The sequence below is a fragment of the Syngnathoides biaculeatus genome, chromosome 10, assembly GCF_019802595.1.
Source record: "Syngnathoides biaculeatus isolate LvHL_M chromosome 10, ASM1980259v1, whole genome shotgun sequence".
NCBI lineage: Eukaryota > Metazoa > Chordata > Actinopteri > Syngnathiformes > Syngnathidae > Syngnathoides > Syngnathoides biaculeatus.
This window is the reverse complement of record NC_084649.1, coordinates 16,857,197-16,873,513: the sequence shown is the minus strand read 5'-3', so window position 1 is coordinate 16,873,513 and position 16,317 is coordinate 16,857,197. Positions and strand designations below refer to the sequence as shown.

Genomic DNA, 16,317 nt, shown 5'->3' with positions numbered 1-16,317 from the left:
TTAAAAAAAAACGTGCATTTTCATATCGGAATGTCTTTAGCGGGAATTCGCCACGTACAATGGTGGCGTGCGCTTCGCTCACTGTCAGCGCCTGAATCAATTACTTCGGGCTGTTTGGAAGTCACAGATATGATCTGGTGGACTTGACGACAAGTCTGGCATGATATTTAGCTGATGGAGAGCAAAAGTTCTCATGCTTTTTGAAAGGGTGCTTTTGCAACGAGCTTCACAGATGTGACAGAAACAACATTTACAAGCGTTTTATTTCCTTAAGTGTTAATATTGGAATCTGCACTCATGATTTCCAGTAGCAGTTATAATCAAGTCTTGACATTAGAGCAGCCTTTTGAACCCTAACAATTCGTCACTTCTTCCTGTTTCTGTAAAAAGAAGATACAATAAAATAAAATAACCTCATTGTGGCTTTTCTGCTTGCAATCGAGCAACCAGGATATTTCTTTTCGTTTCAGATGTGAACGAATGCGAGGAGACCAACGGCGGCTGTGAAGCGCTTTGCTGCAACACCATTGGAAGTTTCTACTGCCGATGTCCTACAGGACTCAAACTGGACCGGGATGGCAAAACCTGTCAAGGTGAGAATACTGAGAAGTAGTGCAGAGAAGATGTTTGGTCCAGCTTTGACTTTGAGTAACTGAGTTTTTTGGATGTTTGTTTTTCACGCCGAATTGTTAATCCCGAAACTGAAACTATTCAAAATTTGCTGTAGTGTTGCGTGTCTAGCAGGTGGCGCACATACAATATGTGGCTCAAATTTGACAGCAATCGGACAAAATCCTCTTGGATGAGTTTGTTTTTGAAGAACTACTGGAAATCGCCAGGATGATCCTAAAATGGCCTTCCCATATCAGTTCAGACTTGAGATGTTCGTTTACTCATGATAGACATGCCTCCAATAATTGACGTTAAACTCGCAGAATTTTAACCACCGTGCAGAAAGAGTAAAGAATTAATAAGGCTTCATATTTCACTATAAATGATCAAACGTTGGCTCTGTGTTCTGTCCAAACAACAAACACAAATGGCCAGATTGGGAAAAAATGTTCATCACCCCTATGCTTAAACAAAATGTTAATAACAATGAAGAGTGGGTTTGTTTTTTGTTTTTTTTTGGTGATGATTTATAGACAAAATCAGCACCAGTCTCAACGTCTGAGTAATCGATGTTCTTTCTCCAAATATCCGCTCATGAAAAACCCAAAACGTCTTCCTGACATCCTCACTTTCATTCCCTGCCACAGTTTGATGTTTGTGACGATGCCATGACAGCGTGTGGTCGGTTTGATCAGGCAAAATTATCAGTAATAGTCCTTTGGAAGACTATTGCGAGACTTCATCCACGCCACGGTAATTATAATTAAGAGTGGATGAGAACAGTGTCACGGAAGGAAATCATACCCGATGGGGAAAAAAAAAAAAAACACACACACACACAACAACCACCAAAGAGTTAGTCAGACTCTGTAAAGTAAATTTGGAGGTTTTCAAAATTTTAGTTTTCAGTGACCCTAGTGAGGCTAAGCAGAGGTATTGGGTACTGGTACGTAGGGGATCGTTAATCTTTGGACCAACAAATCATCTGTTGTCCAGGAAAACTTCTTAGACACGAGCAAAGTTTATGACTCCAAGTTAGTTTACATCTCATGCCACGAGTTGAAGATTTCATGAACGTCTCACCGAATAAACTTTACAGCTGGCAGCGACACGAGTGTGCGGTCGTGCGACTGATGCGCTGCCAGCGCTCCAGCAGCTGAACTAACAGCTAGCTGCGACTCTGTTAGTTTAAAGATCGCTCTCCCGGGTTTCAAAATTCGCCTTTCGCTAACCCCCCCACCCCAAAAGGCAGACTGGCCAATCAGAGCGCAGCTCAGAACAGAAATTGACGCGTGGTTCACGTTTGTTCTATTTATCGGTGTGTTTTTTTGGCCCCGCTAAAATGCCTGAGCCTTGACCTGTGAAGACGGAGGCCGCCTCGTTCCCCTCTCACATCTTTGGATTGGAAATATGGAATAAAACTTCTGGCAAATTGTAAAGCCCACATTTTTTCCTTATACATGTCAGCATCAAAGATGACATGCCTTCATTTGTTCGGTTCTCAACACCTGGCCGCTGGTTTCCCTCCAAAAAACACGCACACTTCAAGTGTAAGGTATCATTTCGTGCTCAAGTCGCGCTCTCATTCTGTGCTTCTTTTCCAGGCGTTTGTGTCCGACGTGAAGTCACAAACTCGCTCTGCACTTCTTTTCCAGTATTTGTTTATCCGCGAAGCTAACAGCTGTCCCACTCTCAGTCTTTGCTTCTTTGCCAGGCTTTTGTGCAGTAACTATACTGCGGTCAGGCTTTGTCACGTTATCTTTCTGTGCTTCTTGTCCCAGTGCTGTCACACTCTCACGTTGCACTTCTTCATCAGACACTGTTGTTACACTGCAAACACTCAAAATCTGACCAAGAATACTAGTTATTTTCGAGTCTCAAACCTACCGTAATTTCCTGACTACAGAGCGAACCTGGTTACAAGTCTCACCCAGTACATTTGTAAAGGAAATACCATTTGGTACATACATACGCTGCAGCTGTGTAAAAGCCCCAAGTGCCCCCATTGAAACCCACATTGAAACACGAGATATTTACAAAGAAAGACGGTACACAGAGAGTTTAATGCTAGTGCCGCCACGCTAACGCTAGCGCTGCCGCGCTAAAAGGGCCGTTTAAAAATAAATATACCGATAAAAATCACTGAGACACGGCAGTAACACGCTAGCGCAGCGCTAACAGGGCCAGACCGGTAAAAGTCACTTCCTCGGCACATTTATTCCAGCGGTCTCACTCTTAGCTTTTCCGCTCGAGTGCCCCCTTGTGGCCATTAGAAAAAATGCACAAATTAGCCGCATCACCGCATAAACCGCAGGGTTGAATGCGTGTGAAAAAAATGTCATCGTTTATAGGCCGGAAATTACAGTAATCTGATTACGCTGTGAACTGGATTTATCTCCTAAAAACGTCAATAGTTTTCAAACAATTTTCACTTGTTTCAATTTGAGTTTTTTTTCCCACCCGCTTCCATTCTGCTTCTTTTCACGCTTCTGCGTGACGCACTGCTGTCACATTCCAGCCAAAGTTTGTGTCGTCTTCAGTTGAAGTCACAAAAGTTGGAAGGGCTATGCAAAAGCTTAATAAAGAATTGAAAAGTTTAATAGAACAGCAAACTATGAAAATGTTGTGACACACTTTGACAGCAGTTCTTCAATTTCCATGCGGTCTTGTGCCTTTCCTGAATCTTGATTGTCATACCTGCATAGAGATAGTTTTATCCAAGAATTCTGAAGTATCAAATAATTGAGTACATAAAACAATCTGTAAGTATGCTTTATCTTTAAAATGTGACTAGTAGTCCCAAATTACACAAAAAATACAGTTGGATTAAAACAAATATATATAAGTGAAAGCTCATTAAACATTTGCTGGAGTTGCAGTACAATTGAATGCGCTTTGTGGGAGAGCTGAGGGTCATGGTGGGATGGGGGGGGGGGGGGGGGCGTTTCTTTTCTGTGACGGACACGCTTGCGCTTTGGGAGGGCGCGCGTGTGAGAGGAAGATGGAAGGAAAGAAAACTCCAGAGGCAGTCGAGACTGAATGAGAGATAACCTCACTGGCATTCTGCACGCTCCCGGTTTTTTTTTTTCATAATGATTTTTCCATTCACCCAACTGGAATTATTACTTAGTTTGTAAACTTGTTTAATTTTGTATTTATACTGCCTGAAAGATAATAATCCCGCAAGATGCTTTTGGCATCAGGATGGTGGATTTTCCTCCTGATGCTCCAGGACTCTTTGCCGTTTTTTGCATCCGCAACAAACTACCCATACGGTTTCTATAGACGACTCTGCTACCGACCTCATTGTTTCCACGGTTACCACGGGTATAACCTGCCTCGGAGAGTTGCAGGTAAGTGAGGACTTCCTGGCCAATTTCCAGATTGGGCAGTTGGAGCGGTCTGGGATTCTTCAGTGATTCTGACATGAGATGAATGTACCTTGAAAAAAATGCTTTCATCAAGGAATATTTTCTAGAATGATCATATGAGCATGTTTTAAGTAACGATAACCATCATTTTGGTGTTGGAAATACGTGAAATAAATTTTTCATTTCTTCTGCACATCATAAAAACAGCGCTGACCAAAGTGTTGTGTGTGCTGGCCAGCGCGCCAACCCTCGAGGTTAGCGGACGTGTTTTTCCCCAAACCGAAGCGCGGTGGGCAGCGGCGCACGGAAAAAGGAAAAAAAAAAAGTGCTGAAGTGACTCCTGCCAGCTGCTGCACATGGAACGAGGCTGACGTTTGGCCGTCCCAGACAGAGTCACAAGTTTTTAAAGGCCCCTTTGTGCCCCACACCCGGTATCGTATGTGGGACGTGTAGACGGGTTCACGTCGGGGATTACGTCTGTGATCCAACACTGATGTTGGAAACGAGCAAGGCGGTCATATTCCCATTTTGCTCGTATTAGGTCTGACCGACTGTGTTTTCATTGTCAGCAAAATCCGTGTGTTGAGTTTTCGTGATTGAAAACACAGCTTTTTCGCTCCGAAGGAAGGACAGCGAAACCTCATCCCCCCCATGTGGGATCATTTGTCATTCGACACAACATTGCTTCTGAAAATATGCCGCCGAAGTCGCTAGAGTTCAAATAAAACATTCACATGAAAGTTTGACCCTTGAACCGATAATTTATATTTCCTTTTATATTTCCTGATTTTAAAAATAATCCCTTTGGAGGTTGCACTGTACCGGATTTATTGCATAACTGTTCATGCATTTTGCATCGTAACGCGATCCAATACTATGTTAAATATTCTATGTTTCAAATCATCTTGGTACTCAGTAGGCTGAAGGCAAAAGAATCCTCAAGTTGCATGTGCGGGACACCGCAATCCCACCCCGGGGCTGTAGGAGGCAGTAGTGCCAAGATACTATACGCAGGAAGTATCCTTCTTTTATTTCATGATTCACAGTTCTGAAGACCTATATGACAATTAATGTTTGCATGTTTATGGAATGTGGGAGGAAACCGGAGTGCCCGGAGGAAACGCACGCAGGCACGGGAAGAACATGCAAACCCGGGACCTCAGAACTGTGAGGCCAACGCTTTACCAGCTGAGCCACCATGCCACTTATCCCAAAAACATGCGACATTAATTGGACACTCTAAATTGCCCCTAGGTGTGATTGTGAGTGCTGCTGTTTGTCTCAATATGCCCCGCGATTGGCTGGAAACTAGTTGACAGCTGGGATGGGATCCAGCACTCCCCGCGACTCTTTTGAGGATAAGCGGCAAAAAAAAAAAAAAATGGATGGATGGATGGATGGATGACTTGGGCCATGTTGCACGTGGACTGACACGATGATCAATAACAAATCGCCACTATGGGGAAATATGTCCAAATGTGGTGGATTTCATATTTCTTCCCACATCGATGCACGTCGTCTTGACGGATGATATTTCCACTGTTGCAAAATCTGCTACGATAAACATTGTGAAATGAATAAAAATGAGTCCGAAACGGTGCATCACCGCCTACATTGAGTCTGTCGGCGTCCCTAATGTTGTGTCCACAGAGTGTCTTCCTGTGCACCGTGCGAACATCACGACAGACACATGTGCTGCAGCGCAAAGTCCTCGATGAGGTCCAGATGCTCCCGTCCACTCGCCACATTGTCCCGCTCAGTGTGACAAAAACACTCTTCGGGCCAATTTTTTTTCCACCACTTTACTACAGCAGCAGACGTAATTGACACCATATTACTCATAAAAACGAATACCGTTAAGTGGAAGGTCAAATTGCTTTCCACTACTGAATTGTTAACATCGTTTGTGTTTTCAAATAGGCACCTCGAGTGAGTAATTAAAATCTTTTATGATGTGTCACCTGCATTTGCAGACATGAGCCGGTCACAAGCTTCTCGCTGGTACTGCAACGTTTCCCCTCACATTGCTTAGTTGAATATCTGCTGATTTTTGTTACGTTACCGAGCTGGAGGTCATCTTGACATGACTGGCAATTTATCTGTCTTTGACCTTTAATTCAAGACATGTTTAGGAAACAAATTGCGGTTCTGTTTGGCTCAACCCACATAAGAAACGCCACATCTTTTTTATTTTGTTTCCAATATCCTGGTGTGGCTAATCGGAATGTGTATGTTTTCCGTGTGTCGGCTTTGCTCACATGGGGAAAGAATGCAATTTTACTATAGTTACCACCACATGGAGGGATTTGTTGTGCTTAATTTGCATCGCAGTGATTTGCTTACTTGGCCCGCTCGTTCATCGTCTCCCAAACTCCGCGGTAATCCTTCCATCCAGGCCGGCGGTTCAACTGGAATTTAGCCGGGCATAATGATAGGCTTTAGTCGGGTTGCCTTGATTTCTCTGCCGTCTCGCTTCCTGCTCCCGTATCAGGTCCGAAAGTCAACCCCCCACCCGCCCCCCTTCCTCCTTCACTGCAGATATTGATGAATGTCAGGTCCACAATGGCGGCTGCCAGCACAGATGTGTTAACACCAGGAGCTCCTACTACTGTGAATGCCAGATGGGATCCCGCTTGCACGTGGACGGACGGACCTGCCTTCGTGAGTACTGTACATGACATTCTTGGATGTCGCGGTAAAGCATTACAATTTTGTTTGCTTAATCCCTTAAATTTGATACAGATTCAAACCTGTTAAATTGTTTGTGTTTTTTTTCTCAAATCATTCAATTCAGGCATGGTAATGAGGTGGCACGGCGGATCAGCGGGGAAAGCATTGGCCTCGAAATTCTGGGTTCAATCACGGACCCGCCTGTGTGGAGTTTGCATGTTCTCCCCGTGCCTGCGTGGATTTTCTCCGAGCGCTCTGGTTTTCCTCCCACATCCCAAAAACATGCAACATTAATTGTACTCCACACAAGGAGGACTGGGATCGAACTGTGAGGCCAATGCTTTCCAGCTGAGCCACCATGCCGTCCCATAGTATATATGCGCAATTAAAAATAGTATTATTATTAGATATTTTGAAGCTTTATGAACTGCCACAGACTTGTTACACTTCTCCAAACTCCTATTAACACTTGTGTATCAAAATATTTACTCACTCATTTAAACATACAGTAAGTAATTCACAGTGCTGCTGTACACTATGTACATCTTGTTTCTCGTAATAGGTTTTAATTTGCATTTGTTTATTAAAATCTTTCATGTTTTAAGACAGAAACGATTCCTTTTAATCCAATATACACTCCAAATCCCACTATATGGGGAATTAAGAGCAATTCCACAATAGGTGAATTGCGACACAGAAAGGAAAGATTACAATCTGAGCATTTATGTTTTTGCGTAGCAAACTTCACACAGGAGAGTCCGAGCCGCAAACTTTACCTCTGACCTCTGGACCAAGAATGCAATCGTACTACTCACCGCGCTGCCCGCAAATGTGATGCTTTTAATCACATCAAATCTGCAAATGGGAGTGCCTCGCGCAGACTAAACTGCTCCTCTTGAAATGAATTTGAGCCGACGTTGGCCGTGAAATCACACAGCCCGAACGCGTCGGAATCAGTTGAGTGTCCAGCGTGGGGAAGGGTTCCTGCTCACTGATGACAGCTGGACACAATCCATCTTCAGGGGTGGACATTGTTAGCTACAAAATTGGCTTGGAGAACACCTGCGATTAGGATTGAAGCCAGCCTTTTTCCAGAATGTACGCTTTGGTTCCTGATGGAGACGGGACTGTAAACCTGCCGCTGGCTTGTACAATCAGCAGCAGTCCTGTCTAGCATTTTTAGAGCTTCATGTGTATGTCTTGGCTTCATAAGAGAAAGAAATTACCGTAGCCGGCACCCTTCTGTCCCTTGTAAGGCGAAATGTCTGATTGCAGCGATAATCAGCGTCCATGTGCGGCGTGACTCCCAGGTGAAGCCCTTCCGTGAGGCTTTGCAGCCCGCAGATGGGCGAGCTAAAGTTGTGCAGATGCCCTTCAGGAAAAAATGCAAAGTATGCTCACAAATAAATGAGGAACATTTTTGTGTATCTGGAGGTTTTGTTATCCCCCCCCCCCCCCCCCCCCCCCCCCAAGCGTGATCACACGCTGGGCTGGTTAAAGGGCAAAGCATTTCAATCAGCACTGCATCAGTATAAATTCAATCACAGCTTTGCTTATCTTATCCACTTCTGGATCGGACCGCAACGGTCACACGCACAAAATTGTTTAAACTGGAAAGTTCTCTGAGGGTTAGTGCTCCTTTGATGGATGGATCTTGACTGCAGCCTTCCACGAGCGGAAAAACATCAACTGAAATCTCGTTTTCAGTCAAGTGATTGAGTCCAGGCTGGCGAGAGGATTGAGCTAGTGGGTCATCTTCGCAACCTCATCAGCGTTTGATTTTGACTTCGAGCTTTGATTGTTGGCTCATTTGTGCTGATGGCACATAACCGTCATCAAAGCCAAGTCAGTCCAGCTTTAACTGGGAAAAAACATTACGTCAACCTTCAGTCCATTCAAAATCCACGAGAAAAATGAAGCAAAAGAACTCCTCTGATAATTTGTATTATGAATATACAGTTCAATTTACAGCGAAGAAAATAAGTATTTGAACACCCTGCTGTATTGCAAGTTCTCCCACTGAGAAATCATGGAGGGGTCTGAAATTTTCATCGTAGGTGCATGTCCACTGTGAGGGAGATGATCTAAAAAGAAAAATCCAGAAATCACAATGTATGATTTTTTTTATGATTTATTTGTGTGATACAGCTGTAAATAAGTATTTGAACACCTGAGAAAACCAATGTTAACATTTGGTACAGTAGCCTTTGTTTGCAATTACAGAGGTCAAACCTTTCCTGTAGTTGTTCACCAGGTTTGCATACACTGCACGATTTTGGCCCATTCCTCCACACAAATCTTCTCTAGATCAGACAGGTTTCTGCGCTGTCGCTGAGAAACATGGAGTTCAGCTCCCTCAAAAGATTTTCTATTGGATTTAGGTCTGGAGACTGGCTTGGCCACGCCAGAACTTTGATATGGTTCTTATGGAGCCGCTCCTTGGATTTCCTGGCTGTGTGCCTCGGGTCATTGTCATGTTGAAAGACTCAGCCAGGACCCATCATCAATGCTCTGACTGAGGGAAAGAGGTTGTTCCCCAAAATCTCACAATACATGGCCGCGGTCATCCTCTCCTTAATACAGTGCAGTCGTCCTGTCCCATGTGCAGAAAAACACCCCCAAAGCATGATGCTACCACCCCCATGCCTCACAGTCGGGATGGTATTCTTGGGATGGAACTCATCATTGGTCTTCCTCCAAACACGGTTAGTGGAATTATGACCAAAACGTTTGATTTTGGTCTCATCTGACCGCAAAACTTTTTCCCATGACTCCTCTGTATCATCCAAATGGTCATTGGCAAACTTACGACTGACCTTGACATGTGGCTGTTTCAGCAGGGGAACCTTCCGTGCCATGCATGATTTCAAACCATGACGTCCTAGTGTATTACCAACAGTCACCATGGAAACGGCCGTCCCAGCTCTTTTCAGGTCATTCAGCAAGTCCTGTCGTGTAGTCCTGGGCTGATTCCTCACCTTTCTAAGGATCACGGAGACTCCACGAGGTGATATCTTGCATGGGGCTTCACTCCGATTGAGATTTACCGTCATGTGTATCTTCTTCCATTTTGTAATGATTGCTCCCACAGTGGACCTTTTTTCAGCAAACTGCTTGGCAATTTCTCCTGAGCCCTTTCCAGCCCCGTGGAGTTGTACAATTTTGTCTCTGATGTCTTTGGACAGCTCTTTGGTATTGGGCATACAAGTTTGAGTCTTACTGATTGCATGGGGTGGACAGGTGTCTTTATGCAACTCACGACCTCACACAGGTGCATCTGATTCAGGGTAATACATGGAGTGGAGGTGGACTTTTAAAGGCGGACGAACAGGTCTTTCAAGGTCAGAATTCTCGCTGATAGACAGGTGTTCAAATACTTATTTGCAGCTGTATTACACAAATAAATCGTTAAAAAAATCATTCATTGTGGTTTCTGGATTTTTCTTTTTAGATTATCTCTCTCGCAGTGGACATACACCTACGATGAATTTTTCAGACCTCTCCATGATTTCTAAGTGGGAGAACTTGCGATATAGCAGGGTGTTCAACTACTTGTTTTCTTTACTGCACAGGTATCTGGATTGTGAGTTTTTCTTTGAATTTTTTTTTTTTTTTTTGCCTTGCAGCCATCCACTCTTGCGCCCTCAGCAACGGGGGCTGTGAACACATCTGCATCCAGCAGTCTGCCACTCACTTCCAGTGCCGCTGTAAGCACAACTACCAGCTGACAGAGGACGGCAAGCATTGCAAATGTAAGTGTTTGGACTCGGCATGAAAAATTAGTCACGACTATGTTGCTTACGAGGAAGATGTGTTAAAATAAATACACATCGGGCAAAAAGCCGAGTGTGATTATATGACAGCATGCGGGCCCTTCACGTAGCCAGACTGCAACATTTTTCTTGGCTTGCAGGCGATGGCTGTGTCTGTTTGAAAATGACACCAAATTTTGAGCCCAAGGAGCTGTTTCCTTTCATTTGTGCTGAGCAGAAGGTTGTCATTCCTGACATACTTTAAACAAAAATGACACATGAACGCCGCGCTCCGGTGTGTACGGCCCATTATTGGAACCACATGAGCGTTTCGCAGCCAATCCTTCCCGTGTGTCCTTCCAGTGCAGAATCCCTGCGGCGAAAACAACGGCGGCTGCATGCATCAGTGCCGGGCCGACGGGAGCAACGCGCACTGCGAATGCGGGGCGGGCTTCATTCTGGCCGAAGACGGGCGGACGTGTGAAGGTCAAACTACCTCCCACAACACCATATTAAGCCTTTAATGCAATTATTATTGCATTCAAATCCACTGAGTTGTTATTTTCTGAGTGCGAGATGAAATAAAGAGTATAACTGGTAATTCATCATCACTTGCACATCGTCGCAATACTCATACGCTAAATATTTAAAAAGTCCAAAACAGTGGTACTTCAATTTATAAGTGAACCCACTTATGAATTTTTTGAGGGTTGAGCTGTCACTTGAGTTGCTAGTAAAAAAAAATGTTCGGAGTGCTAAATGGTTGCACAACAAGTAGCAGATAGTGAAGAATACGTTAAACAACATTTCAAGCATTTATTACAATTATTTATTTTTATTTATTTTTTTTATTTTTATTTTTTTTTTTTTTAGTTTATTCAGACAAGGGTTCAAAAAGTCCACAAGCTTAATTCCAACACACAATAGAAAATGCCATAGATGAGCTAACAAAGCTAGTATCGATGTTGGGGTTGTTATCACCCTTTAAGTGATGGCTATTTGAACACAAATGCTGCAGCAACATGTATAGAATAACGCTAACCCAACAATTGCCAGTAACATTTGAATCAGGAGTGCTACTAGGCACAATGAAAAAAAAAAATGAGCAGAAAAACTATGGTGTCGTCGTTGGAGCGGGGGGCAAGTGAAGCGTCCGGGTAGCATTCGGGCTATCAGTGTCTTGCTCAAGGACACCACAGCTTTGAGTCCCGGGGATGGCCCAGTCAGGGTCTTGAATCTCAATCCGCATGATTTCTTTTTGTTTTCGACACTCAACCGAAAGACTCACTAATAGTCACATAATGTATAAAAAAAATCATCGGCAATTTGACAAAGATCAACATTTTCAGATAGCAACAACTGTGTGCGTCCGTACCAGGGTGGCACCGACTGCCGGACACAAATTCCTTGTGTGTTGTCACATGCTTGGCCATTAAAGTTGATTCTGATTCTGAACTACCAAATTCCTCGTTTCTTTCCATCTTAGATGTTGACGAGTGTCGGACAGAAGAGGCCAACTGCTCTCACGGCTGCCGCAACACGCCGGGCTCCTTCGCCTGCGTTTGTAACGCCGCCTATGAGCTGGGATCAGACGGAAAACAGTGTTACAGTGAGTTGTGACACAACGTACTTTTTTTTCATAACTTTTTTTCAATACCACATCACGATGTCTGTTTGCGACGCAAGGAATCGAGATGGAGATCGTGAACAGCTGCGAGAGCGACAACGGCGGCTGCTCCCACCACTGCCAGCATTCCAGCAGCGGTCCAGTATGCACCTGTAACCAAGGTTACCGTCTCCACGGCGACCTTAAAACCTGCGTCGGTAAGACATCACTTTACATAAAATGTGTGTTGCTAAACGAGCAAAGTTAGCGAAATCAACTTTGGGTTAAATTGCACACTTTTTCACCGAATTTTGCAGACTTTTTATTGCTTTATCAATTAAAAAAAAAAGGTAACTACTAAAATACAAGGTTAAAATGTATTGTTACGTGCATAACTGACTAAGACTGTAATGGGTGTAATAAAGCCTTACATTACTGCATTAGATTATGAAGTTATTTTAACTGCATTACTTTTGTAAGCCCCACTGGAAAAAAGTTCTAATTTTATCTGAGCTCAACTACCTCGACCACCCTGGGTTGGATCTCATTCAAAATCAATACAGTTCCTGCTTTGACAAAAAATAATAATTCTGTATAGCACAAAGAGCAACAATTTCGAATTGATCTTGGCGCTCGGACAAGTAACCTAAGGAAACCTCAAATATTTATTATGATGATAAATGCATCTCTGGGTTTTTATGACATCAACATTTCGTCACATCTCTTTGCTCGCTTGACCCAGGTTTGCCTTCTCCACATTTGCATTATTTCCTCATATGCTTAAAAAAAAGGAAGCAGATGATGAAGTTTGGTCTTGGTGCTCGTGTTGCGTTTGGCAGACGTGGACGAGTGTGGCCAGCGCGACGCCTGCTGCCAGCAGGACTGCGCCAACTATCCCGGAGGTTACGAGTGCTACTGCTCAGCGGGCTACCGCCTCAGCACGGACGGCTGCAGCTGTGACGGTATGTTTGAAAATTCCTCACATTTACGAAAAAGAAGAAATATGCCATTTGTCTTCCTCACATTTGCGTTCATACAATGGTCATTTGGACACCAGACACAATATTTATTCTACAAGAACTTGGAAGATGATCTGGTTGAACTTAAGCCCTCGCAAAGCTGGAACAGTTAAAGATAGTGTACCGAGTTTGGTAGAAAAGTAGGTCAGACAGGGAGTTTGGTAATAGATTCTTTTCACGTGACGTCATGAGTCACATGACTTTTGTTTACAACGCCCAGTGGACGGCAAAACTACATTACAACTCGCGGTTTTTTAGTGATCGTTTTGTCTTACGGCCTTTTCATCATGGTATTTCATTGTGTGGATGATGGTTGTAAGAACAGACAGAAAAAGGGGTCTGACACTTCAGGCATTGTTTACCATTTGCTGGGCCTTCAGCTAATTTACTGTGGTATCCTCCAGACTTGTTACATATCATTACAGAGGTTTTTGGGCTGCCAATAGGCCTACTAGCACCCGGAGTGAAACTTGGTTTTCCAGGTTTGCGGTGGATAACGTGAACCTCGTGGCTGTCGCTAGCCGTAGCCTTTAGCTGCACTTTTGCTAACGTGTGAGCGCCGGTCCCTGGCTGACTAACTTTTCGCGCACACTCGGTGAGTTGGTAGCGAAAACTATGCAGTCTTTGACCATCTCATGGCTGTTTGTGGAGTTAGAGTCTTTAACCAACAGCTTGAGTTCTGTCACAAAGTGCTCAAATGACTCACAGCTACCTTGCGCCTTCTCGTGAAACTTATATTTTGCAAATACGGGGTTTATATGGGGTGTAGTAATCAGATAATTTTTCGTAATACGTTTTTAGCAACTTCGTCTCCGGTCAGTGTCCACGTATTGTTGACATCCCGTCCTTTATCGCCTATCCACAGCATGAACAAACTGCGCTTTTCCTTTTCAGCTCTGTTTTTAAGCAGTCCCGTGAACACGAGTTAAGCGTGTTGCTTGAATCTCCGCCACGCATCTGGTAAATTGGGTGATTTGGAACACCGAACGCTTCCTCGTCATCTTCGTTCGTTTTTTTTTTTCTTTCCCGTGAGTCCGTAGTTATACTACCGTCACTCTGACACCATGTTATGATCTTGCTGTCGTGTCATTGAATAACGTAGACGTGAGTGCAATTGTACTTTTTAACGTGGGTTATATTTATTTCGCTTTCCCCCCCGACAAGCTCTCTAGCGCACTTCCTTATTGTCCTGTCTCGTCACGGCCCGCTGACGTCGCCACAATCACAATCACACCACACTTGCTATATACGAGAAGCGCTATAGCTCAATCTAATCATAACGAGATGATGCTTGCTCTCGAGTTTCACATGTGGCTTCTTTCTTTATTCCTCACTCCAGCACAAGTTCCTCAATCACCTCCGGTTACAAAGTTCACAAGTCAAAGGAAATTTCAAGATAAAAGATCAAATGATAACCGGAGCCAAAACATTACAGTATACACTTATCACTTCCCAGCCATGATATGTAGTCACGATCTTGCCATCCAAAATGGCATTGTAAACGGCGTGACGTCAATGAAAAGTATCTATTAGGCAGGTAGTACTTATGTGGGTATTATCGATATGATAATGAATATTCTTTTAAATGCAGGAGGATGTTTAAGACATTGTAGTTGTAATACATTCACATTATTATTATTTGCTTACCATTTCTGTATGATTTTCTCCTTGTGTAAAAATGTTGATTTTTCTGTTTAGGAACAAAATTATTTTCTATGCCATCATAGACCTCTTCTATAAAATCTTTCACAGTTAGCCTCTTAAATTGTTAATATCGAACCCAAAATGAAAATAATTTGCTTTGACTTGAAACAAGATATAAAATAAGCAGCTGTACTCACTTGACTCAAAAAAATAGTGATAGTTGCTTTTGAGTGTGAAGGTTTTGTTTTTTCTCTCGTTGTTTAGACATCAACGAGTGTCTGTCGGGAAACGGCGGCTGTGATCACGCGTGTCAAAACAACGACGGCTCCTACCAGTGCTTCTGCCGCCGAGGGTTCCGTCTGGACGAGAACCGCATCTCCTGCATCTGTGAGTACTTTCTATCAAAGCGCGGGCGAGTGCCAACCCCCCCAACGGTGGGACGCCAAACACAACCTAAGCTTTTCCTCCCCCCGCAGCTCTGGACAATGCAGTCGAGGCCCTGTACGGCGGAGGTGCCGCCGAGCTGCCTCTGATTCTCCCCCAGCTCACATTACTGCACGACTCCGGCCAACCTTTGGAGCGCTACGACGACTACGAGGATGACGAGGGCAACGAGGGCGAGCTGAGGGCCGAGAGCAATCTGGCCGAGAAGTTTGGTGCGTATTCCGCAAGTTAAAGAGCTTTTGCTAATCCGCAGCGCTGGCTGTTGTACAACAAACACTTATACCAAACCTTTTAAGGCATGCAACCTTCTTTCAGGATTTTGACCGACGTGGCGCACGCTTTCTCCCCCCCACACCATTAGACCTCGACGAATACCCATTCACATTGTCAGTAACGAATTAATAGTGACAGTTGACTTGTTATTCCTTGTACGATTCCAAAATAAAGATGTCGTTGCCCAACGAATGAAATATCCAATTCGATGAAGTCCTCCGGTTGAGTCCTGTTCGCAGTGTATTTTGGGTCGTAGAGTTTTTCAAAACATCGCAAAGGGCGGCACGGAAAGCGTTGGCCTCACAGTTCTGAGGTCCCGGGTTCAATCCCAGACCCGCCTGTGTGGCGTTTGCATGTTCTTCCCGTGCCTACGTGGATTTTCTCCGGGCACTCCGGTTTCCTCCCACATCCCAAAAACATGCAACATTAATTGGACACTCTAAATTGCACCTAGGTGTGATTGTGAGTGCGGCTGTTGTCTGTCTCTGTGCCCTGCGATTGGCTGGCAACCAGTTCAGGGTGTACCCCGCCTCCTCCTGCCCGTTGACAGCTGGGATGGTCTCCAGCACTCCCTGCGATCCTTGTGAGGATAAGCGGCGAAGAAAATGGATGGATGGATGGATGGATGGATGGATGGATGGATGGATGGATGGATGGATGGACAAAGAAGTGCGCAGATGCATTTTGGCATTTATGCAACCACCTTTTTTTCAGGAGCCCAAACACTTGTTTTAGTTGAAAGTGGCTTACTTGAACCAGGATCCCTCTCCACATAGTGGTCATAGTCCGTTTTAAGATGGTCTCTGTGCCGTACCCGAGACCGGCTGTAAGCCTGGCTTGCTGGGATCATCTGCTTCTACTGAGACACAAGTTAGCTGAGCTACAAGTTATTGGCAGCTGGCTCGTTCTCATCAATCAGCTGCTAC

The 16,317-nt window shown here is 44.2% G+C and overlaps 1 protein-coding gene across 5 annotated transcripts in view; it reads left to right on the top strand.

Moving 5' to 3' along the window:
- Positions 1–16,317, top strand: part of megf6b (multiple EGF-like-domains 6b) — a 60,903-nt gene that overhangs the window by 28,385 nt on the left and 16,201 nt on the right. For all 5 annotated transcript variants that reach the window (XM_061833201.1, XM_061833200.1, XM_061833198.1 and 2 more), the window contains 9 exons: positions 471–593; positions 6,522–6,644; positions 10,280–10,405; positions 10,769–10,891; positions 11,892–12,014; positions 12,092–12,229; positions 12,851–12,973; positions 14,939–15,061; positions 15,151–15,330. In XM_061833201.1, the coding sequence (XP_061689185.1) occupies positions 471–593; positions 6,522–6,644; positions 10,280–10,405; positions 10,769–10,891; positions 11,892–12,014; positions 12,092–12,229; positions 12,851–12,973; positions 14,939–15,061; positions 15,151–15,330 (1,182 nt within the window). The remainder of the gene's footprint in view (positions 1–470; positions 594–6,521; positions 6,645–10,279; positions 10,406–10,768; positions 10,892–11,891; positions 12,015–12,091; positions 12,230–12,850; positions 12,974–14,938; positions 15,062–15,150; positions 15,331–16,317) is intronic.